This window comes from Gambusia affinis, linkage group LG13 (genome assembly GCF_019740435.1).
Source record: "Gambusia affinis linkage group LG13, SWU_Gaff_1.0, whole genome shotgun sequence".
Lineage (NCBI taxonomy): Eukaryota > Metazoa > Chordata > Actinopteri > Cyprinodontiformes > Poeciliidae > Gambusia > Gambusia affinis.
In genome coordinates this window covers 12,708,222-12,730,593 of record NC_057880.1, presented here as the reverse complement: position 1 = coordinate 12,730,593, position 22,372 = coordinate 12,708,222, and the positions used below count along the sequence as shown (strand labels likewise).

General features: G+C 37.6%; 1 protein-coding gene and 1 long non-coding RNA gene across 23 annotated transcripts in view; one reads left to right on the top strand and one right to left on the bottom strand.

Moving 5' to 3' along the window:
* The window catches only part of kcnma1a (potassium large conductance calcium-activated channel, subfamily M, alpha member 1a), a 152,126-nt gene extending 141,687 nt beyond the window's left edge, over nucleotides 1-10,439 (top strand). For 16 of the 22 annotated variants that reach the window (XM_044137382.1, XM_044137364.1, XM_044137372.1 and 13 more), the window contains 3 exons: nucleotides 94-318; nucleotides 2,588-2,616; nucleotides 5,952-10,439. In XM_044137382.1, coding sequence (XP_043993317.1) covers nucleotides 94-318; nucleotides 2,588-2,616; nucleotides 5,952-6,103 — 406 coding nt within the window. In that variant the 3' untranslated portion in view covers nucleotides 6,104-10,439. The remainder of the gene's footprint in view (nucleotides 1-93; nucleotides 319-2,587; nucleotides 2,617-5,951) is intronic. The other 6 variants (XM_044137385.1, XM_044137367.1, XM_044137375.1 and 3 more) reach the window with 1 other exon arrangement.
* Nucleotides 10,440-10,849: 410 nt separating this feature from the next.
* LOC122842998 lies at nucleotides 10,850-14,404 on the bottom strand. The gene is made up of 5 exons (XR_006372655.1): nucleotides 14,372-14,404; nucleotides 13,408-13,512; nucleotides 13,257-13,332; nucleotides 11,896-11,970; nucleotides 10,850-11,197 (listed from the first exon to the last, which is right to left on the bottom strand). It is a non-coding gene; the product is annotated as an uncharacterized LOC122842998 (long non-coding RNA).
* Between the last annotated feature and the right edge of the window lie 7,968 nt (nucleotides 14,405-22,372).

The window sequence follows — 22,372 nt, the reverse complement described above, 5'->3', positions numbered from 1 at the left end:
CAGTGTCAGAGCTTTCTCTTCACCAACGCTCATCATTATTGGGAATAAAATGAGTCGAGCATCAACCTTTCCGATGTTTCTCGCTTTGACCAGATATGTGATCACAAACCCCCCGTACGAGTTTGAGCTGGTGCCCACAGACTTGATCTTCTGCCTCATGCAGTTTGACCACAACGCTGGCCAGTCACGGACAAGCTTATCCCACTCTTCCCACTCCTCCCATTCCTCCAGCAAAAAGAGTTCCTCAGTGCACTCTGTGCCTCCCTCCAACAGGCAGAACCGCAGCAGTAAGAGCAGAGAGGCAAGGGAAAAACAGAAGTAGGTGCCAGTTGTGTGTACCGTGTGCTGTTGATCTGCATGTTAAGTGTTTTACACGTGACCTGTGTATTTTAGCTGTGTGTATTTGTGTGCAGGCTGTGATGACAATGTAATGTGTGGTTTGTGCTGTTTTTATTTTTCTTCACAGCCATCTGCATGCAGTTTTCACTCACATCATAACAAGAAAAACAAAACAAAACGTAAAACCAATAAAACTACTAGAAAAACGGTTCACACTTGTTTCTTATTGATTCTTGGCATAGCATATAATTTGACTTCTTGCTTGGATGTCACTGATTGTTGTTGGAAACAAGCTTATAGTAAAAATATCATCATAACAAACATTTAGTATGTTGTTGGGTCCACCTGTTCTGTGTAGCTGTTTCATGTCTAACTTGGTGTATTTGTGCTGTTTGTAGTTGTTGTTTAGTGGTTATTTGTTCACATGATCAATGCCTGGATCATGGTTATAGTGTTCCGTGATGTATAGTGGGATATACTGAGAGTAAAGGAAATCTGCCTTTTAGATATAGTACTGTTCATAAGATCATTCACCATTAGCAGTGTTGATATTTTCTCAATCATGGTGCATCTGTTGTGCTTTTTTGCATGTCCATGTTTAACAAAGCTTTTATTTCCTATTCTTTTTATAAGTCAGTTCTAAATTTTTTTCAAGTTTAGTATAGGATTCTTACTTCTGTTGCAGCACCCTCCACATTTATTAGTATCGCTGGCAAAAAAGTGTAATAACTCTTTAAAAAATGTATATTTCATTGAAGTAGGATAATATTAACTAAAAAATGTTGAGCAAAGTTTTCACATCTTGAAAACAATATATGCTTGTTTTCAGTACTTTTGTAAAAATTTATGTACCCTGCAAATGAATCAGACTATAGAATTCTTGATGCTTAAAGCATCAAGATTTTTTATTAGTAGTGCATTACGTCCTTAGTTTCCCTGTAACATAAACATGAAGTGACCCAAAAGCCTATATCTCAAAAATGGAAAGACTAGAAAACATCTGAATAAAGTAAAGCATATATGTGTTGATCTTATTAAATGGTTAGTATCTAAACCTTTCCTTATCTGTTGCTGGTTTTTTAAGAATTAATAGTTCAAACTAGAACTTTACATACAATGCATTAAATCACACAGAGCCATGTCTTAAACAAAGCACTAATTTTGAATAAAATGTATATATATATATATATATATATATACTTGGTCAGTTGGTGTAACTAGAGTTCTTTTAATTTCCTAAATGCTTTTTTTGTTTTAACTTCACTTTTAAAAGTTTACATTCATTTTGTGTAGTTATTTTTTAAACTGTATGATTTGTGTCAAATAGTTTTTTCAATGTTTGTAGGATGTTCTGCTTGCACATGTCTTTTTAGCTCTGACTGCACAAAAATTGCCATGGGACTGAACTAAAGGCTGCTCAACAGCATTGCCGAGTGTTCTCACATTGTTCAGTCTGGGCTGCTGAACTTTGGCATCAGTGCATAATGCAACTGAAGTCAAAAATAGCAGTAGAGAAGTCTTCAGCTCCAGTCTGAGTTAATAAAGTGGAATTTTATGGATGAGATTTATCCCGTGGAGAGGACAAAGTCAGGAAAAATATCTGAGGACAGAAGCTTGGAGATTCAACAAACTGGCAACGTCTGGAAACATTTGAAAGTATTTCATAATGAGCCTAATGTGCCATGTAATCTACCTCAGTGGGGAACAGCAACTCAGAAACCTAAATTTAAAATGTAAAATATCTGACAACACTGAAATTAGACATTGCAACTTCTGATCCAAGTTGCAATGTCTTGGATCAGACAGAATCTCAGGTAGATTGAGATTCTGTCCCCTCACTGAAAATGTTCAGTGTTAATTGTTGGATTTTTCTTTTAAAAAATTGTGAGTTTATTTTTCTGCTAGAAATTATTAATTTATTATAAGCAATAAGTCAGGCGGTGCAGATAACTGTGAAGGGTGCCATATTCATTTTCCGCTCTTTCTCCCCAAAAACATTAGACTTGAGAAATGAAATTGAGTTTTTATACCGGGACACAAGATACTAAAAGCATGCAGATTTGTTTTGGTTACACTCAGGATTGACCAAAGTGAAGATGAGATGTTCTCAATACATCTTGAAATTGAGATGTATTAAACTGCCCAAATGCAGAAGTAACAACATGCAAGCTTTGAATAGAGTGGTTGGTCATTTTGTCCGTTGTATATTGACTTACTTACAGTAGATTACTTACCTCTTTTTCTGAAGTGCAACAAGGATGAATAGAATGGGCCAAGGTATGCAAGTTAACGATTCTGCATGACTTAGCAACTTTTACCTGGGGTTCTGCTTCATAACTATGTCCCTTGTGGATATTGTTATGACGAGGGGAGTTTGCTTTCTTTATTTTTCTTCTCCAGATTTTGAGCAAACCATGCCTCAGTTTAAGCTTTGCTTTCATGTAGAAAGCAAAATGTCTGCTGCTGCTCCTGCCTCCTATCTGCCATGACCAGGCCCATCTCCACATTGCATGAGGCTGAGACAATTCCCTCCCCACTTTTTTGTGCATTTTCCTTAGTTGATGATCTAAGTATTCTTTTCCTCTGAAATGCATTATTTTTAACATTATTTTTCATGCCCCCTTTTATGATTTGTTTGAACTTGGGATGATTTGCATTGTGTGAGAGGTCTGTGTGTCTGTGCATCTTCCCTCTTGTTTGAATGCTGTCAGACGACTTGTAGCAGGCTTTAAGATGTCACACATATGTTCCCATGCAGTGTTGTAAGATACTGTTGTTGTTTTTTCTTCTAGCAACTGTTTAATTATAGCACAGAGTGGCAACAAGTTTTTCAGCTGTGCAAACTCACATGTTAACTCGCATGTAGGTCAGACTCATTTATTTCTCCCCCTCCCTGATGTAGTGAATTTACTTACCGTTTCACAGAATTTAAAAGAAAGTGTGTCCAGCCCTGTGCCATCGGTCACACTGAGAAAGTGGGAGGTGTGACCAATTTAAAGTTTATATTAAAGAGGGGGATACGAGTATGTAACTTCCCTCCTTGTAACCCTGTTCACCTGATATGCTGGTTAGAGGCGACATCACTAAGTTACCGTATCAACAGCAGACCGTGGAGAGAGATGGCAGACATCTTGCTTCACCTCGGGCATGATTCTACACATCAAATGTCTGTGCTCTAACACACAGCCCTGTAGCCTTAAACTTGCTGATGCACATGCCGACACACGCAACCTCACAGATGAATCTTCACACATGCAAGCCAACACACACACACATGCACACACACACACACACACACACCCAGTCACATTTCTCCACCTGGCAAAGTTGAAATTTGTTGTTACAACTTAAACCTGAAAGGGAGCTGTGAGGAGTGGAAAAGGGTTTAAAAACTTCTGACAACTGGCAATGCACTCCTCACTCACCTCAGAAATGTACTGATGTTCCTTTAAACATGGAGCACGTGTTTCTAAAATAATAAATATTTTGCTAAATCTGTGAACTCCAAATTGATTTTAGATTTAAGAGTTGCAATTATGATAAGCTTATGTTGATCAGTGTTTCTGGGCCTACCGCTTCAAGGCAAGTTATCTTGCAAGTGTAGCAGGTTTCCCTGCTTCAAAGGGCTTTTGTAAGGCTTAGTAGAAGCTGTTGACATAATTTATCCACATTAATTGGTTGCGTTAGAGCAGGAAACCTACTAAAACAAATAAGGCAGTTTACCCTGAGAAGCAACACTATTCCAAACTATAGTTTGCCTCAACCGTTTCCCTTCCTACTAGCTTTTCTCAATTGATTTCTTTTGTGTTACCTAACCACAGTGTCGGTATACTATTACTTTTTGCTTCCAACTAGTTATATGCAAAAAAACACAAAAAATCAATACAATGTTAAATTCTTCCTGACCATGCCCAATTTAGAAACAGCATGAAAAGGAGGTCTTTCTAATGACTTTAAGTTTCTGATTTAGTGGCATGTGCTCAGAAAGTAGTGGCAAACACCTTTAGTATATTCTAGTTTCTAAATGTGAGCTTGGACTAACTTTGGCATTATACTTTTAAAAGTCCATTAAATATTGTATATTTTAACCAGAAACAAGATTCTGGGGAAAATTACAATTATTATAGGCAACCCTAAGTGCAATTGTAAAACATTTATACACAATAGGACATCGATGGTCATTAAACTATAAATGAACTGTTAAAACAAAAAATTTAACTGTTGCATCCAGCTGACTAATATGAAACAATACTAATATTTAGAATTACAGTCCTCATGATGTTATTAATGTGTGCATTAACTTCATTCATGTATGTCATATATGGTAGGCCTTGATATTCTTAACCCTCCTGTTATGTTCCGGGTCAATTTGACCCGAACAGTATTGAACAGTATTGAAGTTAAAGTGCAAAAAAAGATTACAAAATGTCCAATTCTAAATGTTTCCTTGCAGCTATGAACAATATTTCACCACACACAAACACAAACACAACACAACACACATACATGCATATGTAGATAAACACAAGCCCACTTTCTTACTATTCTCTTTACTTCACTAGGAAACTGCGAGAAAGCAGGTGTTCATACAACTTTTGACGGGGACCTTTTCTGTTCCTGTGGACAAACTCCACCCACTCTAAGTGACACTCAGAATAAGTGGAGGAAAACATAAATACTCTCTGCATGCCTCATTTATCTTGATTTTAATCAGTGGGTCAATTTGACCCCGAACAGTATGAACAGTGTGTCTCAAGTTTAATTATAAAGATCACCCATTGAAAAAAAAAAAAAAAAAAAAAGTGTAATATAAAAAAAAAAATTCCAAAGATCACTTTCAAGGAAATTATTGGGTTTTTATACATAAAAAAAAAAAAAAAATAAATGTTTTTACAGTGGACATAAAAATTGAAAATTCAATTTTTTATGTCCAAATGACTAAATGAGTAGGTTGTCATCATTGATCCTTAATTTCTGAGCAATAAAAAGAACATCATTGCACAAATATTGATATTCTTGATATTCTTATTGCTGCTTACGATATCTTAAGTTGATCTTGGTGACCAATATGTTAAAGCTCACAGACCTATCAGGACTATGTGACAATAGAAACAACATAAAAACTGAGGAAAATCTACAACAACTATATTTACCACAATATTCTACAACAATACATACATTTCTGTAATGGTACAACCTAAACTTCTTGAAGCAAGAGGTTTGCTATATAAATTAAAAATATTATTCTTAGTTCTATATTTTGGTGGAAGCGAAAATCTTTTAAAGGTAGATGTCTTAAAGCCTGTACACATAACCAAATGTTTCACTCTGTAGCACTAAAGTAACTATCTTATTACTGTCTTTTATTTAACTGAAATGGATATTTTCACATGTGCTTTCAAAGATGTATTGAAAATGTATGCCACTGTGTGAACTTCAAATTGGCTTCCAATTGTTTTATATACCTTACACTTTGAGATTAACTGCAAAACAGTGCCATGCCAATACTGATCTCACTTAAACTGAGGCATTTTGGTTGTAAGTAACCTGACGTTGCAAACGTTTCCAAGCTAACTTGTAGTTTTCTTCCTCTTCTGCCTTGTTTTCTTTAGAAAAGAAATGGTTTACAGATGAACCGGAAAATGCCTACCCAAGGAACATTCAGATCAAGCCCATGAGCACTCACATGGCCAACCAAGTCAACCAATACAAATCCACTAGTAGCCTGATTCCACCAATCAGAGAAGTTGAAGATGAATGCTGAACAGGGGCATGAGGGTTTCTTTGCTTACTCGCCAGACATCTGGGCGCTCTGTCTGAAGAGACGAACCGAGATCACCAGTGGGGATGTGATGATAATACCAACAGGGGTATTGAAGACTGACACATTTTTCTTCACTCTTTCTTCCAGTCAAGGGTTGGACAGAAACACGGACAAGAAGGGGCCTCCTGTGTGTATACCCTAAATGTTGATTCCATACTTTGGACTCTGTTTAATTTACAAATGTATCCATAAAGATGTACATAATGACAATCAAATAAGGACTGTACAGCCCCTTCCCTCTAGCACTTTTTTGGAATTATTTTAAGAATTGACAAGAAAAAAAAAAGTACTTCCTATTATTCTTTGCAATAGTTCACTTCTTCATAAGACCATGGATTAAGGTGGTGATGAGTTATTGGAGAATGAGGATTCAAGCGATAAATTGACGATATCATCTCCCAAAGATCCACCCAGATGCATTGCGTAAAAACCAGCTGGGTTCATCGTCATCATATCTTCTGTCTGCTTCTGTTTTCTATTTGCACTAAAACTAGAAAAAAAGACTTTTGACAGAACAACTGGAAGCATCACCCCCCCAGCAGTGAATTGTCTCAGAGGAGATTTGCATATGGATGGAATGAAGGAGGAGGAAAAGAAAGGGAAGGGGTGCTGGGCTCTGGATGCATACTAATCTTGTTCTTCGGTTGTTATCCATCATGTTGTTACTTATGGTTTGCAGATTTACCTTGAATCATCACTTTGAGCAAGAGCATTCCAGCCCTGCAGAATATAATCACCTTGCAAAGCAGAAATCTATTAACTCAGAGAATGGTGCAATGAAGGTTCATGCTTTCTTGAAAGACAACTCTGTACCCATATGTTTTCTGCAGATATGTCATATACCGAGGCTGAGATTCACATTCAACCTCACATGTGTGCCTAATCCCTGTTTATAGCACACAGTGGCGGTTCCTATACGGATGGTACCCTAGGCAAGCCCCTTCGTCTGGATCCTCGGAGGAATAGAAGGAAAATGGAACAGAATATTTCAGCAGTATTCAGTGAATTTCTGTCCATTGTAGAAATTTACTGTTCAGTTGTGATCGGCATAAGAATTTTGGATTTTCAACAAATCCAGTCGAGATCATACAAAAATGATGAAACTGGTTTTTAATTTAACATAATCAGACATTTCTAATGTGTGATTTAACTCTGTTTAGACTGCGCAAAAACACTTGGTGGCATTCGCTAAATGTTGACTGGATGTGCAAATAAACAGAAAAGCCAGAATGCCCCATAAAAACCGCCACTGTTAACACAAACACTATAGCGTTTGTGTTATCCATCATCCATTAAGATTTGTGTGTAAAAGTGTGCATCTCAGCCACTTGTATCTCCTGTGTTAGTGTAAAGCATCCACCCTCACTGGAATGTATGCACTGGTGCAGCCTGGAGGGAACTGCATGTATGATCTTAGTACTAAAGCAAAGTTACTAACAATGCTAAAAACTAGAGGATTTGGATCTACAACTAGTCAAGTTGCTTTAAAGTTAGAATGAAAGATCCCCAACTATGGTTGGTCTAGCATGAACGGCAGCTGATTAGCGTTCCTAAACATATCGGCGTGGCATCTGCGGCAGAGTAGGGATCAAAAAGAACAGTGCTGCGTTTTCTTTTTTTCTTTTTCTTGTGTCACCCTAAAGTTGGTCCCTGTAGCAGGAAATGCCACATAGCGCATAATAGTGGGCATCAATAGGCCCTTCTCTGATATGAGCCACTGCCTGGCACAAGGTTGGCGCAGAGGCAGTATAGAGCTTGGATGTTCTCTGCAGCCAATCCAGATGTCGCATCCCTCAAAAGTTTCAGGAGTTAACCAGCTGCGCTCTATCCTGTAAGACTCAACCATAGTTGGCAGAAATGCAACAAGTCCACAGACAGCATTGAAGTACACTGAAGATGTGCTTGTGTTCTTAATGACGGCCTGCTTATGCTTGTAGATCCAAATCCAGCTGTTATGGACTAAGCCTTCTAGAAATGTGGGGGTGAATTTCTATATTTAAACTTTATTTTATACCATAAACATAACTGATTTATATTTATTTTTCTAACAAATAATCTAGAAGGAATTGCTTTGGAAGATGAATATTCAAAATCTTTAACATATCAATTGAGTTTAAAAAAATAAAAAGCGCTATTTATTTTCACAGTCTATTTAATTGTCCGCTGCACCCTCTAACTAACAGACTGCATTGCTCCGTAGCAGACAAAACTCACAGCTCGGCTCTACTGAGTGCATGCAGAAATGAACTTGAGCTCACCTTACGCAGAGTTCAGGTGCATTGTGTCTATGAAATCATGTGTAAGGGTAGGTGGAGGTGAACTATGTTTTGGAAGGGGGGAAGGGAATTCAGCAACTGGAGTGAAGAGTCAAAAAGAAGAAGTTGCTCCCACTGTGTCCAGGCCAGAACTAACTGACCTTCAGGAGACATGTTTGACCTAAATTAGGTCTCTAGTGTGGGGAAAGAAGATGCGAAAATTACAGCACAGTGTGCTAGTGTTTTCATGAGACAAAATAATTTAATAAAATAAATAAATATGCCTGGGAGATGCTGTTTGTTTACTGCAGTGATTCTCTTCTCTATAGACTGTAAAGGAAAAGTAACTCCAAACATAGGAGACCCTTTTGGAATATGGAAAAAAATAAAAATATTGTGCTAAATATGTTTGTGTAAACTCAACCCATGATATAGAGCACATGTCTTTCTCAAACAAAATGATCCGAGCTTAAGTGTTTGTCTATTGGGTGTAACTTTAATGGCGCTTCATACACATTGTCCTGAAGTGAACGTTTGGAACTGTGATTACTTCATTGTCACACATTGTAGCAAATAGATTTCTTTTAAAAAAAATGTGAGTAAAATATTTGTAGAATTGGGATGTTTATAGCAGATTTGCTAGCCTGAACACTAAGAAATTATTAATGTGACAATGACTCAAACTGAATTGACAAATTTAAGAATAAAAAAAAAAAATCTTGGGTTTTATTTAAGAATGCAGAGACTATTTAAGGAAAAGTAAGATGTGGTTAAACATCTGAGATAGAAGGTAGCACCAATTCAGCAATGGTTATCAAAAGAGAGAACATTGTTAGCTTTCCTGGGTTTTACTTTGTTATAATCCAAGATTTACATTCCATTTTGTCAGCTTGTCATCATCTGTCACAAACTGTCACAACTGCTTCTGATTTGTTTACACGGTATCTTTAAGGCATTTAATGCTTCAAACTGACAACACATAGATTTATTTTCCATATACTTAATGACTGTGCTTTTTCTACCTGAGCCCCATCATACAACTCATTCAAACCAGCATTATGAACAACAGTGGATTAAGATGTTTTCTTCCTACACTGTTAACAATGTCTTTGTGTTGTATACCTCTAAACCTTTTTTTTAAGTGCCATGAATCTTTTGTTTGACCGAGTATCCTTCAGTCATCCAGTCAAGTCCAAGTGTTTTTTTTTTTTCTCCCCCCCAACTGTGAGAAACAGTCTTGTACTGACATGGAGAACATCCAAGCCACCAATGCCTCCATGCCAGTACAGTGCCAGGCAGTGCAGTAGGTCAGAAGAAGGGCCTAGAATTAAGTCCCACTAAAGCGAAAAGTGGCATTCAGAATGTTGGAGAAGAGAGTAGAAGGAGTTAGACCCCCCAGAGGTCAAATCATGCATATTGTCTCTGCTGCAGGTCTTGTCACAGCGTGCAGTGAGATATGGATGACTGAAGGATTCAAACAAAAGACCGTACATGTTACTTCACACAGGGTTTTCAACTTCAGTCTGAGAGCAAAGAATATGTTAATGTGGCATTAGTTTTATTTTCAGTATTATTGTTTAGATTTGTTTTAGCCGTAAAAGATGGATATCATTTATTTGCAGGACATTGTACTAGGTATGATATATAAGATGGGGAACAGAGGTAGGTCTCAAGTCTTAATAACATATTAAGTTGCGTTCAGCACTTTTGTTCAAATATATGTTGCTTTTTATCATTTCAGGAAGATTTCAGAATATTACTGTTGATTATCCCAGGTAGGAGTTGTTGACATATTGTCATTGCAGCATACAGGAGTCTGACATAGCATTCTAATTAGTTTGGATGTGTTTTAGATATGAAGGATAAACGGATTATTTGATGGTGCTGAGTTGATCTACCTGACTCTGTCAAATATAATCTGCTGATAAATATTCTGTCTTGTACAAAAAGTTTGTACATAGATTGTACATGGTTTCTTTTTGTATTTTCTCAAATTAAAATGGATGTATTTGTGTTCTAAGGTTTGGATCTCTGTCTTTTATTCTTACCAGCAACATTCTCATGTATTTCACTTTTTCTTACCATTTTATTCTACTAACATTTGCAAATGAATAGATATTTATGGAGGTATATATATATATATATATGGAAAAAGTGGTATGAATTCTTTTATTCAGTGTACGCAAACATCTAGTTCCAAACACAAAATCAGACTGCTTTTTGCTGGCACCAGATTTAATTTGTTATTATAAGGTCGAATTTATTATTCCCCCCAGGGAACAGTTTAAAAATTGATAGCTTGTTTTTATATGCAGGACTTGCAATAAAGTTCTATAGGTTCATCAGATTATTTTCCAAAGTTTTCCTGAACCTTTACATTAGTATTCTTGGTAAAACAGATTCAGCTTGTCTCAAGTGTTGTGGTCTGCAGTGCAGTGCTCATCTGACTGAAACACTATTAATACATTTTGCATCTTTCAAAGCAAAGTGGTCAGGAGAACAACCTTTTACTTAAATTGTGATCACTAAGGATTAACTGGAACCTTCACTGAAATATTTCACAAGCCAAGTTATCTATGTGTCACATTTTGCTTCACATCAAACAAAGTCAAAGCAGGATGTGAGTTTTTTTTAATAATACAGCTGTATGCATATGTAATATTAATAAAATGTAATGTGTGTTTTAACTGGACTCTAAAGCTACCAAGATTTCAGGTAAGTACATATTCTCCGGGTCTTTAATCCATACGGCAGTTCACCAGTTCAGGGTTCCTACAGTCTGGGGGAAAAAAAGACAGAAAATATTAAAACATTTTTATTTCTAGACTCCCTTTCATTTGTCATTATCTCCATCTATCCAACAGTAGACTTGAATTAATACTGTAGAGACAAGAATCTGGAAAAGTGTAATGATTTTACACGAACATTAAGCCAGAGCCCTGTCAGTTGTACACAGTACACAAAGCTAATGAAAGCATTGGTGTTGTTTGTGGCCCACATTACCTTTTTGCAAAAAAAAAAAACAAAAAAACAAACAAAATATTTGCAAGAAGTGTATCCCAAATAAAAATCTTTTTAGGGCCTAGTCCAAGCTTGGACTGGCTTTGCATGACATTGACATTACTGAAGTATCACACTAGAATTTGGTATGGGTAGATGTTTGTTTTTAAGTGACTTGAATCAGAATTTTGGTAATAAGACAAATAGTACTGCCTGTGTGTGTCTGCATGTCATATCAGGACATAGTGTGTGCTGCAAAAATAGCACAGGAAGAAATTTGGAGAAGGAGACCCTGACCTTGAGTATCAGATTCAGATTAATGCTCACTGTAGTTTATCAATCCTCCTCCTGCTTCCCCTGCCAAAAGTTGCTGACCCCACCATTCAAAATGCACCACCAATCCACTTTTCCATTGGCTCTGGTGTTATTTTTGATTTATATTTGCTGACATGCTATTAGCTGCTCCATCACATTCACCTGTCAGGCTGTCAATCAGGTTGGCATGCACAGTGATGGGTGGGAATAATATTCTGTCCACACTGGCTCATATATCTGCACGGAGACAACAACCACAGAGGAGCAAAGGACATCACCAGAGGTATCTCGCCATCAGTTCTGTGAATGTGCATTACATCAGAATGCTCAGCTTCTTAATGTTGATTCTGCCCACAGATATTATTCAAGAAGCAAATAATTCATTGAGGAAATAATCCTCTTTTCGCCATGCTAGAGCAATAACATGTCAAAGCAAAGCCTACAGAGAGATAAGAGTATCATTAGACAGCGCAAAAGTTAAAGGGCATTTAACATTGGCAAGAGCAGATTTGCACCTCTAATATCTTGCTTGTACTTTCAGTAACTCCCAGAAGGCTACTTAGTTCTGTTAAAAATGTAATTTACTGTGATGTAAAGAACTGAGACTGTGATAATTTCTTCATTTCAAAAGGTTTCACATATTTAAAACTTTCATAATGTCAGATATATCACTTGTTACCTGAAAAATAAATTTATTGGATGGCAAAATAAAAAACGCTAAATAATTCGCTGCTCTCCATTAAACTAAGTGTCTAAGCACCTTGCTTCAATTTCTGCATTAATTTTTCTTAGGTAGGAGTTTGTCAGCCACATTTTGACTTGGTGCCACTTAAATTTTTTTTGGCTAAAAAAAAGCTGTTTCTTTTTACCGCTGGTAAAAAGAAACAGCTTGCCATGCCCCAAAAGTTTTAGTAGAAATTTCTACAGCATTTTGAGTGTTATGATCCTCCTGTCCTGTATTCTCAACTCATCAGTGACTGTCTTCAGAGCTTTGCATATGAAATAGTACAGTTCTCCTGACTGATGCCTTTAAGGTAATTTCTATCCCATGTAACAATGCTGTTAAATATTCTTTAACCTTAACCCAAAGGGATACAAATGACAAAAATTCTACTATAACAGGTGAACTTTACTTCTGGATAATCAAATTCACTATAATTGAACTTATAATTGCATCCAACAATTATACCTTGTTTTAGCTCAATTTTCCTGAGCCATAATTGGCTCATAATGTGTTGCAACAAAATGATACCTTTAGTGTATTGCATTTAATCATCCATGTTATTCTCAAACCTGATTTGTTTTGCAGCTGAACACATGGCACATTGAAGGTAAAGTGTTGACATGATTAACCATGGTTCCCTTTCTTTACACCATATAAACAGAGGTGTGTACACTTTTGAAAATCTATTCTACAATTTCCAAAACTGCCATATCTCATTAGGAATTATTTAAACATGATGAAATGACCTGTTAGAAAAAAATAATCAAATAAAATAAAAATATCAGAGGACATTTCTTACAGCTCTGAACCATGGTCTTCTCCTCCTTTATACTCCTGAGCTGAAGTGTGCGATTTCACACTCCAACGTCAAACAGCTGCTCAAGAAGAGAACGTATGACCCACCCTGGCATTTGTCCTCGTTTCTCTCTCAAATGTGCAAACACTATTACCCTTGGGTTATCTTAAGTGGTGTGGTGAAGATTCTCAGCCTCTTCTGTCTGCTTCTTGCCAGACAACACCATCAAAATCCAGCAAGCGGAGAGGACAGAGCAAGTCTGAAAGACAGAGTGAGGAGGGGTGAGAATGCGATGAAAATGGAGCAGATGTTAGTGTGGCGGCTGATTTGTGGGCCTGATAAGGGGGTGCTACACAAGGCAGCTGGAATTGATGGCTTGTTAGTGAGGACAGGCCCCCTCTGTGAGATGTTTTCAAAATGATTGATTTACAATAAAGTGGCTCCGGGTGTGCGCATGCAAGCAGAACTGATGCAGATCGATCCCACTGAAATTGATTGATCAGCCATTTAGCTTGGCAGTGTGTTTACCGAACGAGGCCAAGCAAGGCCCTCCTCAAGGCATCCTCCCTCGCCATAAAGCAGAGGAGAAATGCCGCCTCGCGGGGCCCCCAGTCTCATTTCTCTGCCGGTGGCAGGGAAAACAAGCCCTATCAGAGCACGGCCCATAAAAATGTAATCATACAGTGAAAAATACCAGCATAAACATTTACGATTATGTACTTTATTCTGCCATCAAAGCATCCTGCTGCAACTTGGAGATAGTATGCCTTCAGAAATAATGACCAACCTGCTCTATGCAAAGAGCAGAACAGCGGCTGCCTTATCACAGTGTCACATTGAGACTTTCAGAAGGAGGCATTGAAATAACTTCTCACAGCAGATTTCAGTAAACAAGCAACCGCACTTAAAGCTGACATCTCCAACAACCTTTAGCCTTGCTTTTTTATTATCTTGGAGATTACTACTATATGTAATGCTGAATAGCCCTCAAGCATTAAAGTACCTTGTACTGTACATAAATTGTATCTTTAGCAATTTTAACAAACAGTGCCTAGAAGGATGTCTGCGTGTTTCATAAGAAGTTTTACAGATGAATAAAGCACAAGGACGGCATTTACCATGCGACCCCGCTGACCTTCCTTCACTTCCTTCCTGCCAAAACAAAGCTCTCCACCACTCAGCTGAGGATTTAAATCACCTGTGCTCACTCGCCTCATCCTGTTATTTAGATAATTGCCAACAAGAGTGAGCTTTTTCCATTCTCAGGACGGCACGCAGAGGGCCCATCATGTCCCTTATTAACAATTTTACACACTTCGCTGCGGCGAGAGGGTGTCAGGATGCCAATAATATTTACCGTCTACTGCGGAGCCATTCAAGGGAGGTTGATAGTTGCTGATTGCCCTGACAGAAGCTGACAGCATTCGAAACCTGAGATCCCTACAAATCAGCTCGTCTTCTTTTCTACTTTAAGGGAAGGAACATGAGTTTGTGGTCGTGAGCCACAGGGTGCGGTGCCAGGCTAAACACGAAAAGGATTGTGTCTCTCTTCGCCTTCAACATTCATTGGCCTAAATTGGAAACTTACACCAATCAGGGATCACTCAATAAACTTATGGTTTAAAATATTTCTGCTTACAGTGCCTTACAAATGTAATTTTATTACATCACTACCACAAGGCCGCAATTATAAAGCAGATGAAGAAAAGAGAATGTGGTCAACTATTTTTTCGCAAATAAATCCTGTAAAGGGTTTTTACTCTGTTACCCCTAAACAAAATCTCCAATTTAAATGACCAGAGAAGTCAACTAAATGGTGGATGGAGCCCACCTAAACGTCCCTCCATAATTTTACTATCTGCCAAGATTTGGTCATCATTTGCATAACTCTGAGTCGGCTTCAGAGATCTGCAACTCAGATCAAAGAAACTGTCTATGAAACGTGTTGTAAGTGAGCACTTCACAAACTACAAGCATTTCAAAAGCCTTTATGGGGGAGTTGCAAGATTTTAAAAGAAAGTAAAAGAAAGCCTCTCCATTTTGACACAAAACACATACAGGACACAGCAGACATTTTCTGGTCAGATGAGATCGAAAATAAGCTGCTTAGAATGCCTCCAAACATTTGACACATAATCCTGAACTCACTACTGATATTCTGATGCATGGTAGTGGAAGTGTCAGGCTGTGGAGGTGATTTTTTTTCAAGAAGACATGGCATCATGGATGGATTTAAATACAGAGAATCCTGTGAGAAACAAGTACAACAGACTTGAAGTTCATCTTTCAGCAGGATAAAGATCATACTTATACAACCAGAGCAACAATGGAATGGTCTGGAATAAAGAATCTTCATGTGTTAAAATTGCCGCACGTGAATGTATTTGAAACGATGGAGTGAAAGGTTTTCAGAAAAGTATTGACTCAGAAAGGTGGCCACAAATCCATGCCACATTTTTTTGATATTTAAATGTAAAACAGTTTTGAAAATGATTGATTTTTTTTCATTACCCTTCAAAATTCTGTTCTGCATATTATTTATTATCCAGTAAAAGATATTTAAGCTTGTGATTGCAATTCTAACAAAATATAAAGATGTTCTGATGGGTTTAAGTACTTTTGCACACCATGTTTGTTTAAAAATTAAATTTTTGACTCATATTGAAAGTTTCAGATGTACTCAAGGGTCATTTAGTAAATCAATGAGCTATAATGTTTAATAGCATTTGCCAAAAGAGCTCAGAGGCAAGTGAATGTAACGTCCGTCAAGGGAGTATTGAGCCTGCTCAGCCAATCCATTCAGTCTGTAATGATTTCCATAACATTGACATGAAAGATGTTGACACCAATTACACCATCTCCCTTTTGACCCCTGACAATTTGTGTCTCGAAGCGTTAAACATCTCAATCACAAACACTCATACAGGCCACCTCGAACTGTATCAACGTCTGCAGTGTAGTGTGAAAGTTACAATTTGTTTTCTTTATGTGACAGAGAAGTAGAGGAGAGATCTGAAGACGGAGCATCGTTCCGAATCCATGATAATAGTTTCCATGACAATGAGGCATGCTCCGTGCATCGGCTGCGGCCCAGATAAACAGTGATCCTTTACGAGAACAAGAAGGTCATTACAGCAGCTTGTCAAATCAATGCCCAGTGTGTCCAAGTTGATTAAGACATCTCTCCTCAGCTCTGACACACCGTCAATAGAACAGGCACACGTTGCGGGACGAAATGCTGGTGGGCGGGAGTGTCCGTGGCAGAAAATGTTTGTGTGTGTGCTGGAGGGGGAGGCCAGACACTCCCCTCTTTCTCATCCACACACACCCACACGAACACGCGCACAGTACTCAGATGATTGGAGTGAAATACCCATCAGTCAGGGAGCGGGGGTGGACTAATGATTCCCTGTGCTGCCTATTAGAACTACATGACAACTCAATCCTGCTTGCCAAGAAAGAGAAATGGGGGAGAGTGTTAGGTGAGATGGAGGAAAGGGGGAGGAGAAAGGAAGGGAAAGAGTAAAAAGAAAGAATAAGAGATGAAGAAAAGAAGTAGTGACCTTGTAGCAACATCATTTGAGGCTGAATTAAATTGGCAAGAGCAGCTAATCTTTACCTTGGGGCGATTAACAGAATTAAAGCAGAACAACAAAGGCACAAGGGTTGGCTTTTCCCTTTTTTCTGCCTGACACTGCCATTTGTAATTTGAGTTGAATGTCTTCTTCTGGTGAAGTTCTTTGTGTCTAATCCTGTTGCTGATGGGAGGATTTTTTTATCCAAAAAACATATATTAACACAGTCAAAAACAGTGAGTGTGTTAATATCTGTGCACACAGCTTGAACTTTTTTCCCCATTTGCCTCATTTGTCACATAGCAACCACACACTTTAGTGTTGATCTCCAAAGGAGTTAGATTTGGGCTTTGATTAGATTAGTCTAATTCACAAATAAGCTTTGATCTACACTATTCTATTGATGCTCTGGTTGTGTGATTACAGTTGATCTCCTGTTAGAAGCTGAATCTTCACCTCAGTCTCAGGTTTTTGTTGTCTCTTACAAAACAGAGCTTGAGAGACACGCAACTCAGCTTCTAACAGATTTTCTTTAGGACTGTGGATTTTTCGCCACACATTGTGCTTAGCATTTGGTCTCATCTGGCCAGAAAGCCTCTTTCATGGTAAAATGTGGCAAAGGTCAAAGGTTGCTAATTTGAAACCTCACAGCTTAGACTTACATGTGGCAGATCCTCATTTTAATAAAGCATACAAACTTATTAAATAAGCTGGATTAAACAGTATAGTTTTTGATTAGCCATCAGAAATTCTCAGTCATAAAATAAAGATACAGTCTGAAACTTCCCATATTTTGGAATATTTGCATATTATTAGAGCAAAGACAGTTAACTGCAGCTTAGCTTTTGCATTTGGTTTCTTAACCCATCTCTTCTCACAAGCTGATCAATATGTTTGGAAAGACAGACAAGGTAAGGCCAATCAGCCCGAATAAAAGAAAAGAACATAAATCAGCAATAAATAATTTCAGGACTGGGAAGGTTAACAACTGAACTGCACACATGCTTAGATGAGAAGCATAAAAACCAATAAAGCTTTAGCTCAGGGACATTCCAACTAACTCTTGTGAGGAGATCAGTATTTTCTGTTACTTCATTACATTTCCACAAGCATATTTGAAATGGAAAATGATTTGAAGTGTTTGTAGCATATAGAATTTGACCAGGATTATTCTCAACTTCCTTTGGTTATTGCTCTTCATCTGTCATGGTGACCTCACAGATGAAACTTGTCCAAAACAGGACAATAAACGCATGGTAAGTTTTTCTAATTCAGTACTAATTAATCTTTGAATCACCTGGTGCTTTTTAAGTTAAAGTGCATGGAAGTGTCTGATATGTGATCTAGAACGCTGCAAAACACACTGGTAAGTTGCCTTAGGTTGGATCCGAAAGTGCTAAACAATTAAACTTTATATGTCCTCAGTAACCATTTATTGACAGACCTGCGTTTAATGAAGTATTTCCCACATGTACACGTAATGTACACGTAACACACACGCAAACATACAAACAAAAAAAACAGGCCCAACAATGATGGCAGAGATGATGCTGTATGTCTACAACTGCATCAATAATTGAAAGAGATGTGTCCCACATAGAAGTAGTGCATAGATGCTTATTCTGTCAAAAAAAAAAAAAAAAAAAAAAATAGTGTGGCTTAAATAATTAATGTTGTGTACATTACTCATAATGTTTTGCTCTCTGGAAAACTGAGTAAAAATGTAGTCTGGAAAAGGCACAGAAGAACAACAATTGGGAAAATACATACGGGTCAGAAATAGGCTGGTCCTCTAAAATGATCTCAAATGTTCAGAAATGGAAACCAAACCAAGAAAGGCTGAATGTACTAACCCATTCAGTTAGTGATGAGCTCCAGGATGATCACAGCTGGCCAACAATTACCTATGAGCATTGCAAAACAATAAAAAAAAAATAGATACATATGTGGAGCCTAAAATATACAGTGATTCACAGGAAAACATTATTTATCTTAGTTTTAAGTTTTTTAAGTAATTTGTTTTCAAAAACAATATTTCATATACCTAAATATCACCCATTTCTCTCTTTTGGGTGTAGTTACATTTTCTTCATGTGTTAATTTATAATAGGATGCAAAATGTTCCCAATGTGTAGTCATAAAAAAAAACTATTCTAAGAATTTTGAGTTCTGATCACTTTTTTTAACCACTTGGTTTTTAACACATGACAGTAGATGCTAAGTGAACAAACCTGAATTTTTCCATCCTAATTCGGAAACTCCACACAAAGTGAAATCTGTAATTGTTCAAAAGATCAAACTGCATACAAAGAAAACCTTCTTAAAACATGAGCACCAAACCTCTGACTCTTATCTCAAGAAACCCAAAGATTGGCAGCAGTATATTCATTACTCCCTTTACCTCTAGAGTATTCATGATTCAAGAATTTCATTTGCTCTTAGCCATACCCCGGGGAAGGCAAGCTGGATTTCCACATCTTAAGACAGATCTCCCACACCTTTGCCCCACCATTACTCACAGCTGTTTGTCAACACCTGACTTCCTCCATATGTCACCGTCATCGGCCAGGCCAAGCTGGGTGGTTTTAGAAGGCTGCCCTCCAGAGGACCCCTAGGAGAGAGCCTCCGGTAATACCACAGGAAAAACTCTTGCTCACACAACACTGAGGGTCCATGATTTGTTTCATAGGATGTTTGTGTATATATTTATATACAATTTGTTGACCATGTTTAGCGCACTGAATGGAGAAAGTCAATGTAAGATAAAATGCTATTGATTCCCCACATGCCACTGGCAGGGTTTGGGCTAACATTAGCATTTTGGCTAATTTTAGCTCATACACTAATTTTAACATACTGAATGGAGTAAGTCCATGTTACTCAACATGCTTGTGACTCTCCACATGGTATTGAGTACATTGTAGCTGACGACAATGCTATTTTTTAGCATGAGATCTCTGGCTTCAAACTGACAGGCACACTTTGGCAGGCCCTGTTTAAATTTCTTTAGAGATTTTCTAGCTTAACTTATTAGGTTTATAAAGTAAAACATAGGGTGTTATTCTGGTTAATTTTGATGACTGTGGCTCAAAGTTAATGAAAACGAGATACAACATATTCAGCAATTACCTTTTGTCAAATCGTCTCTCTTTCAGGTGTTTGAGTAGTCCAAAATTTCTGGGAAAATGAGCTTTGGAGTTTTTATTACCTGTAGCCCATAAATATATAAACTTAGAATAAAATAGATTCCTGGCATGTGAGGAACCTTTAAGAGTTTCACTTTTGACTCATTTACTGAAATAAATTACTTTTTCAGTTATCAAGCGACATTGGTTTAGTAGTTGATTCGTGTCTTATGATGCAAAATACTTTTACTTCTTAATGAAATAAGGAGTCTTGCAAGATATTCATTGTGAGAAAAAATGTTTATGTTACACTTTGGTTTGTTCCCTCTGGATATTATCAAAAAGTGTTTCCATGCCAATATTTCCAAAATCTTCCCTTGAAATTTTTGTTCAAAATCAATCTTTGATGCATTGAATGAAGAGTAGCTGTAGGCCCTAACATTCAAATACATATTTCAAATGCCCTCTGCCACATGACTGCATATTTAATGAATGTTTCTCAGAACAATGATTGTTAAAATAAACAAATGAAAATGTATGCTGAAATATTTATCTTGCCATTTTCTACGTAAATCTGTTAAAAGGAGCATTGGAGGGAGGTAAAAATCAAGAATTGATGTAACAAACAGCATATCACTTCAAAACAAACAGAAAACAAAAGCTTGTTTCATTACAATATTTAGAGCTGAAATTGACAATAATTAATATTCATGAGTCTGCAACTTTGCCGCCCCCCCAGGATGCTTAAATTAATTATGCTAACAGGGTCATTTAACTGCCTGATTCAAAGACAGCAGCTCTCGTGCAATGAATGACACAATAATTATACACACAATCTAACAAGAGGACAGTGACAAGTGGAGGAGTGACACCCTCATCTCCATAAAGTACAAAGGACATGTTTACACATCTGAACATAACTAACAGCAGCAAAAAAAAATGTTAAAGCCATACAGGCAAGATGGAAGAATGGAGAATAAAAACAAACAAAGAAACAAAAAAACAATTTTATATCCACTGCTGCTTTTCTCTCATGCGCTAATAAATATGATTTGTTGCTATGTGTTATTATTTAGAATTATTCATTTACTCTGTCACTGCACATGAAGGGGTAATAGAAACGCCATTGAGGAAGCTGATTTACTCTGCAAAATTTTCATCTCAAGGCCGTGCACCGTGTGATTGGTGCCAGTGTGAGTTACGGGAAATCATGCATTATGTAGTTGAATATGACACGACCTTGAGACTCCTCGGTGTAGACCATCTATTACTATCCAGGCGACCTTCCCGACGCCGAAGATACATCTGATGTGTTTAAAGCTGCTTTACAATGCATTAGGAGGGTTTTACATGTGCTGAGCTCACTTTATTTGCTCATACATTTCACAGGGAGACTTTAGTGTCGTGCTGATGGGGGCCGTTCACAGTGAGTGAGTCACTTGTGGAGACAAATGAGCTCATGGTAGCAGGCCGGGGAGCTGGATAATAACGCATTTCTGGGCAAATTCCCTTTTTTTCCGCTTTTACTTCCTTCCAATGTGCCGCACATTTACTATGCAGTGAACCCCGTGTGGGTTTGGGCTCATCGTTTATTCTCACTTGCTGTAATTGATTGACCTGCATCTTGAAGACAGGGAATGGATATAATTTTTCCCACCAAACAAACTGATGTCAGGATCAATATTCTCACTGCTGGTTAAGCTTTTGCAACCTTTAGAATATCAGCTCATATCAATACCTCTCATTTCACTGTGCACACTTTCAAGTAAAGTTTTTCTTCCTCACTGTTGATCATGTCAGTGACATCTGGTCTTCTTGTTGAACCTACATGAAGGCCAAGGGCCCAAAATGTGCTTTGACTTTTTCAGAATGCATCATATTACAACTTTAAATATCTGAGAAATTTATCAGAGTGGGGGTTTACTTGGATTGGGATATGAGATAAACCAAATACAGTAATGCCAAATAAAAGAAAAATTATGCTAAGTAAAATACATAAATAAATTAAAAATTATCTTAAAAGTGTGGTGTGCATTTGTGTTCAGCCCCCGTGTTTCCAAACATGCTGTTGAACTGCTGTACCAGCTTTCGCCGCAGCTCAAGCTGTTTTGGGGGCATATCCATAGAATTTGCATATTTAGAGAGTAATTTATTTGCACAAGTTCCAAATTAGCATAAGTCAATTCACATTGTAACATATCTTATTTGGATTTAGGTCTGGGCTTCGATTGGTTTAAGAAATATTTCCAATAAAGCTCTGTTTGTATATTTATACACAGGATTCTCCTGCATGTAGCTCCATGCAGCTTCCCATCATCTGTAACCAACTTCTGTATCATTGGAGAAAGAAATACTCCACCAGAGCATGATGCTGCCTCCTCTATGTCTCCAGTTGAAGATGGTGTCTTCAGGGTGATAT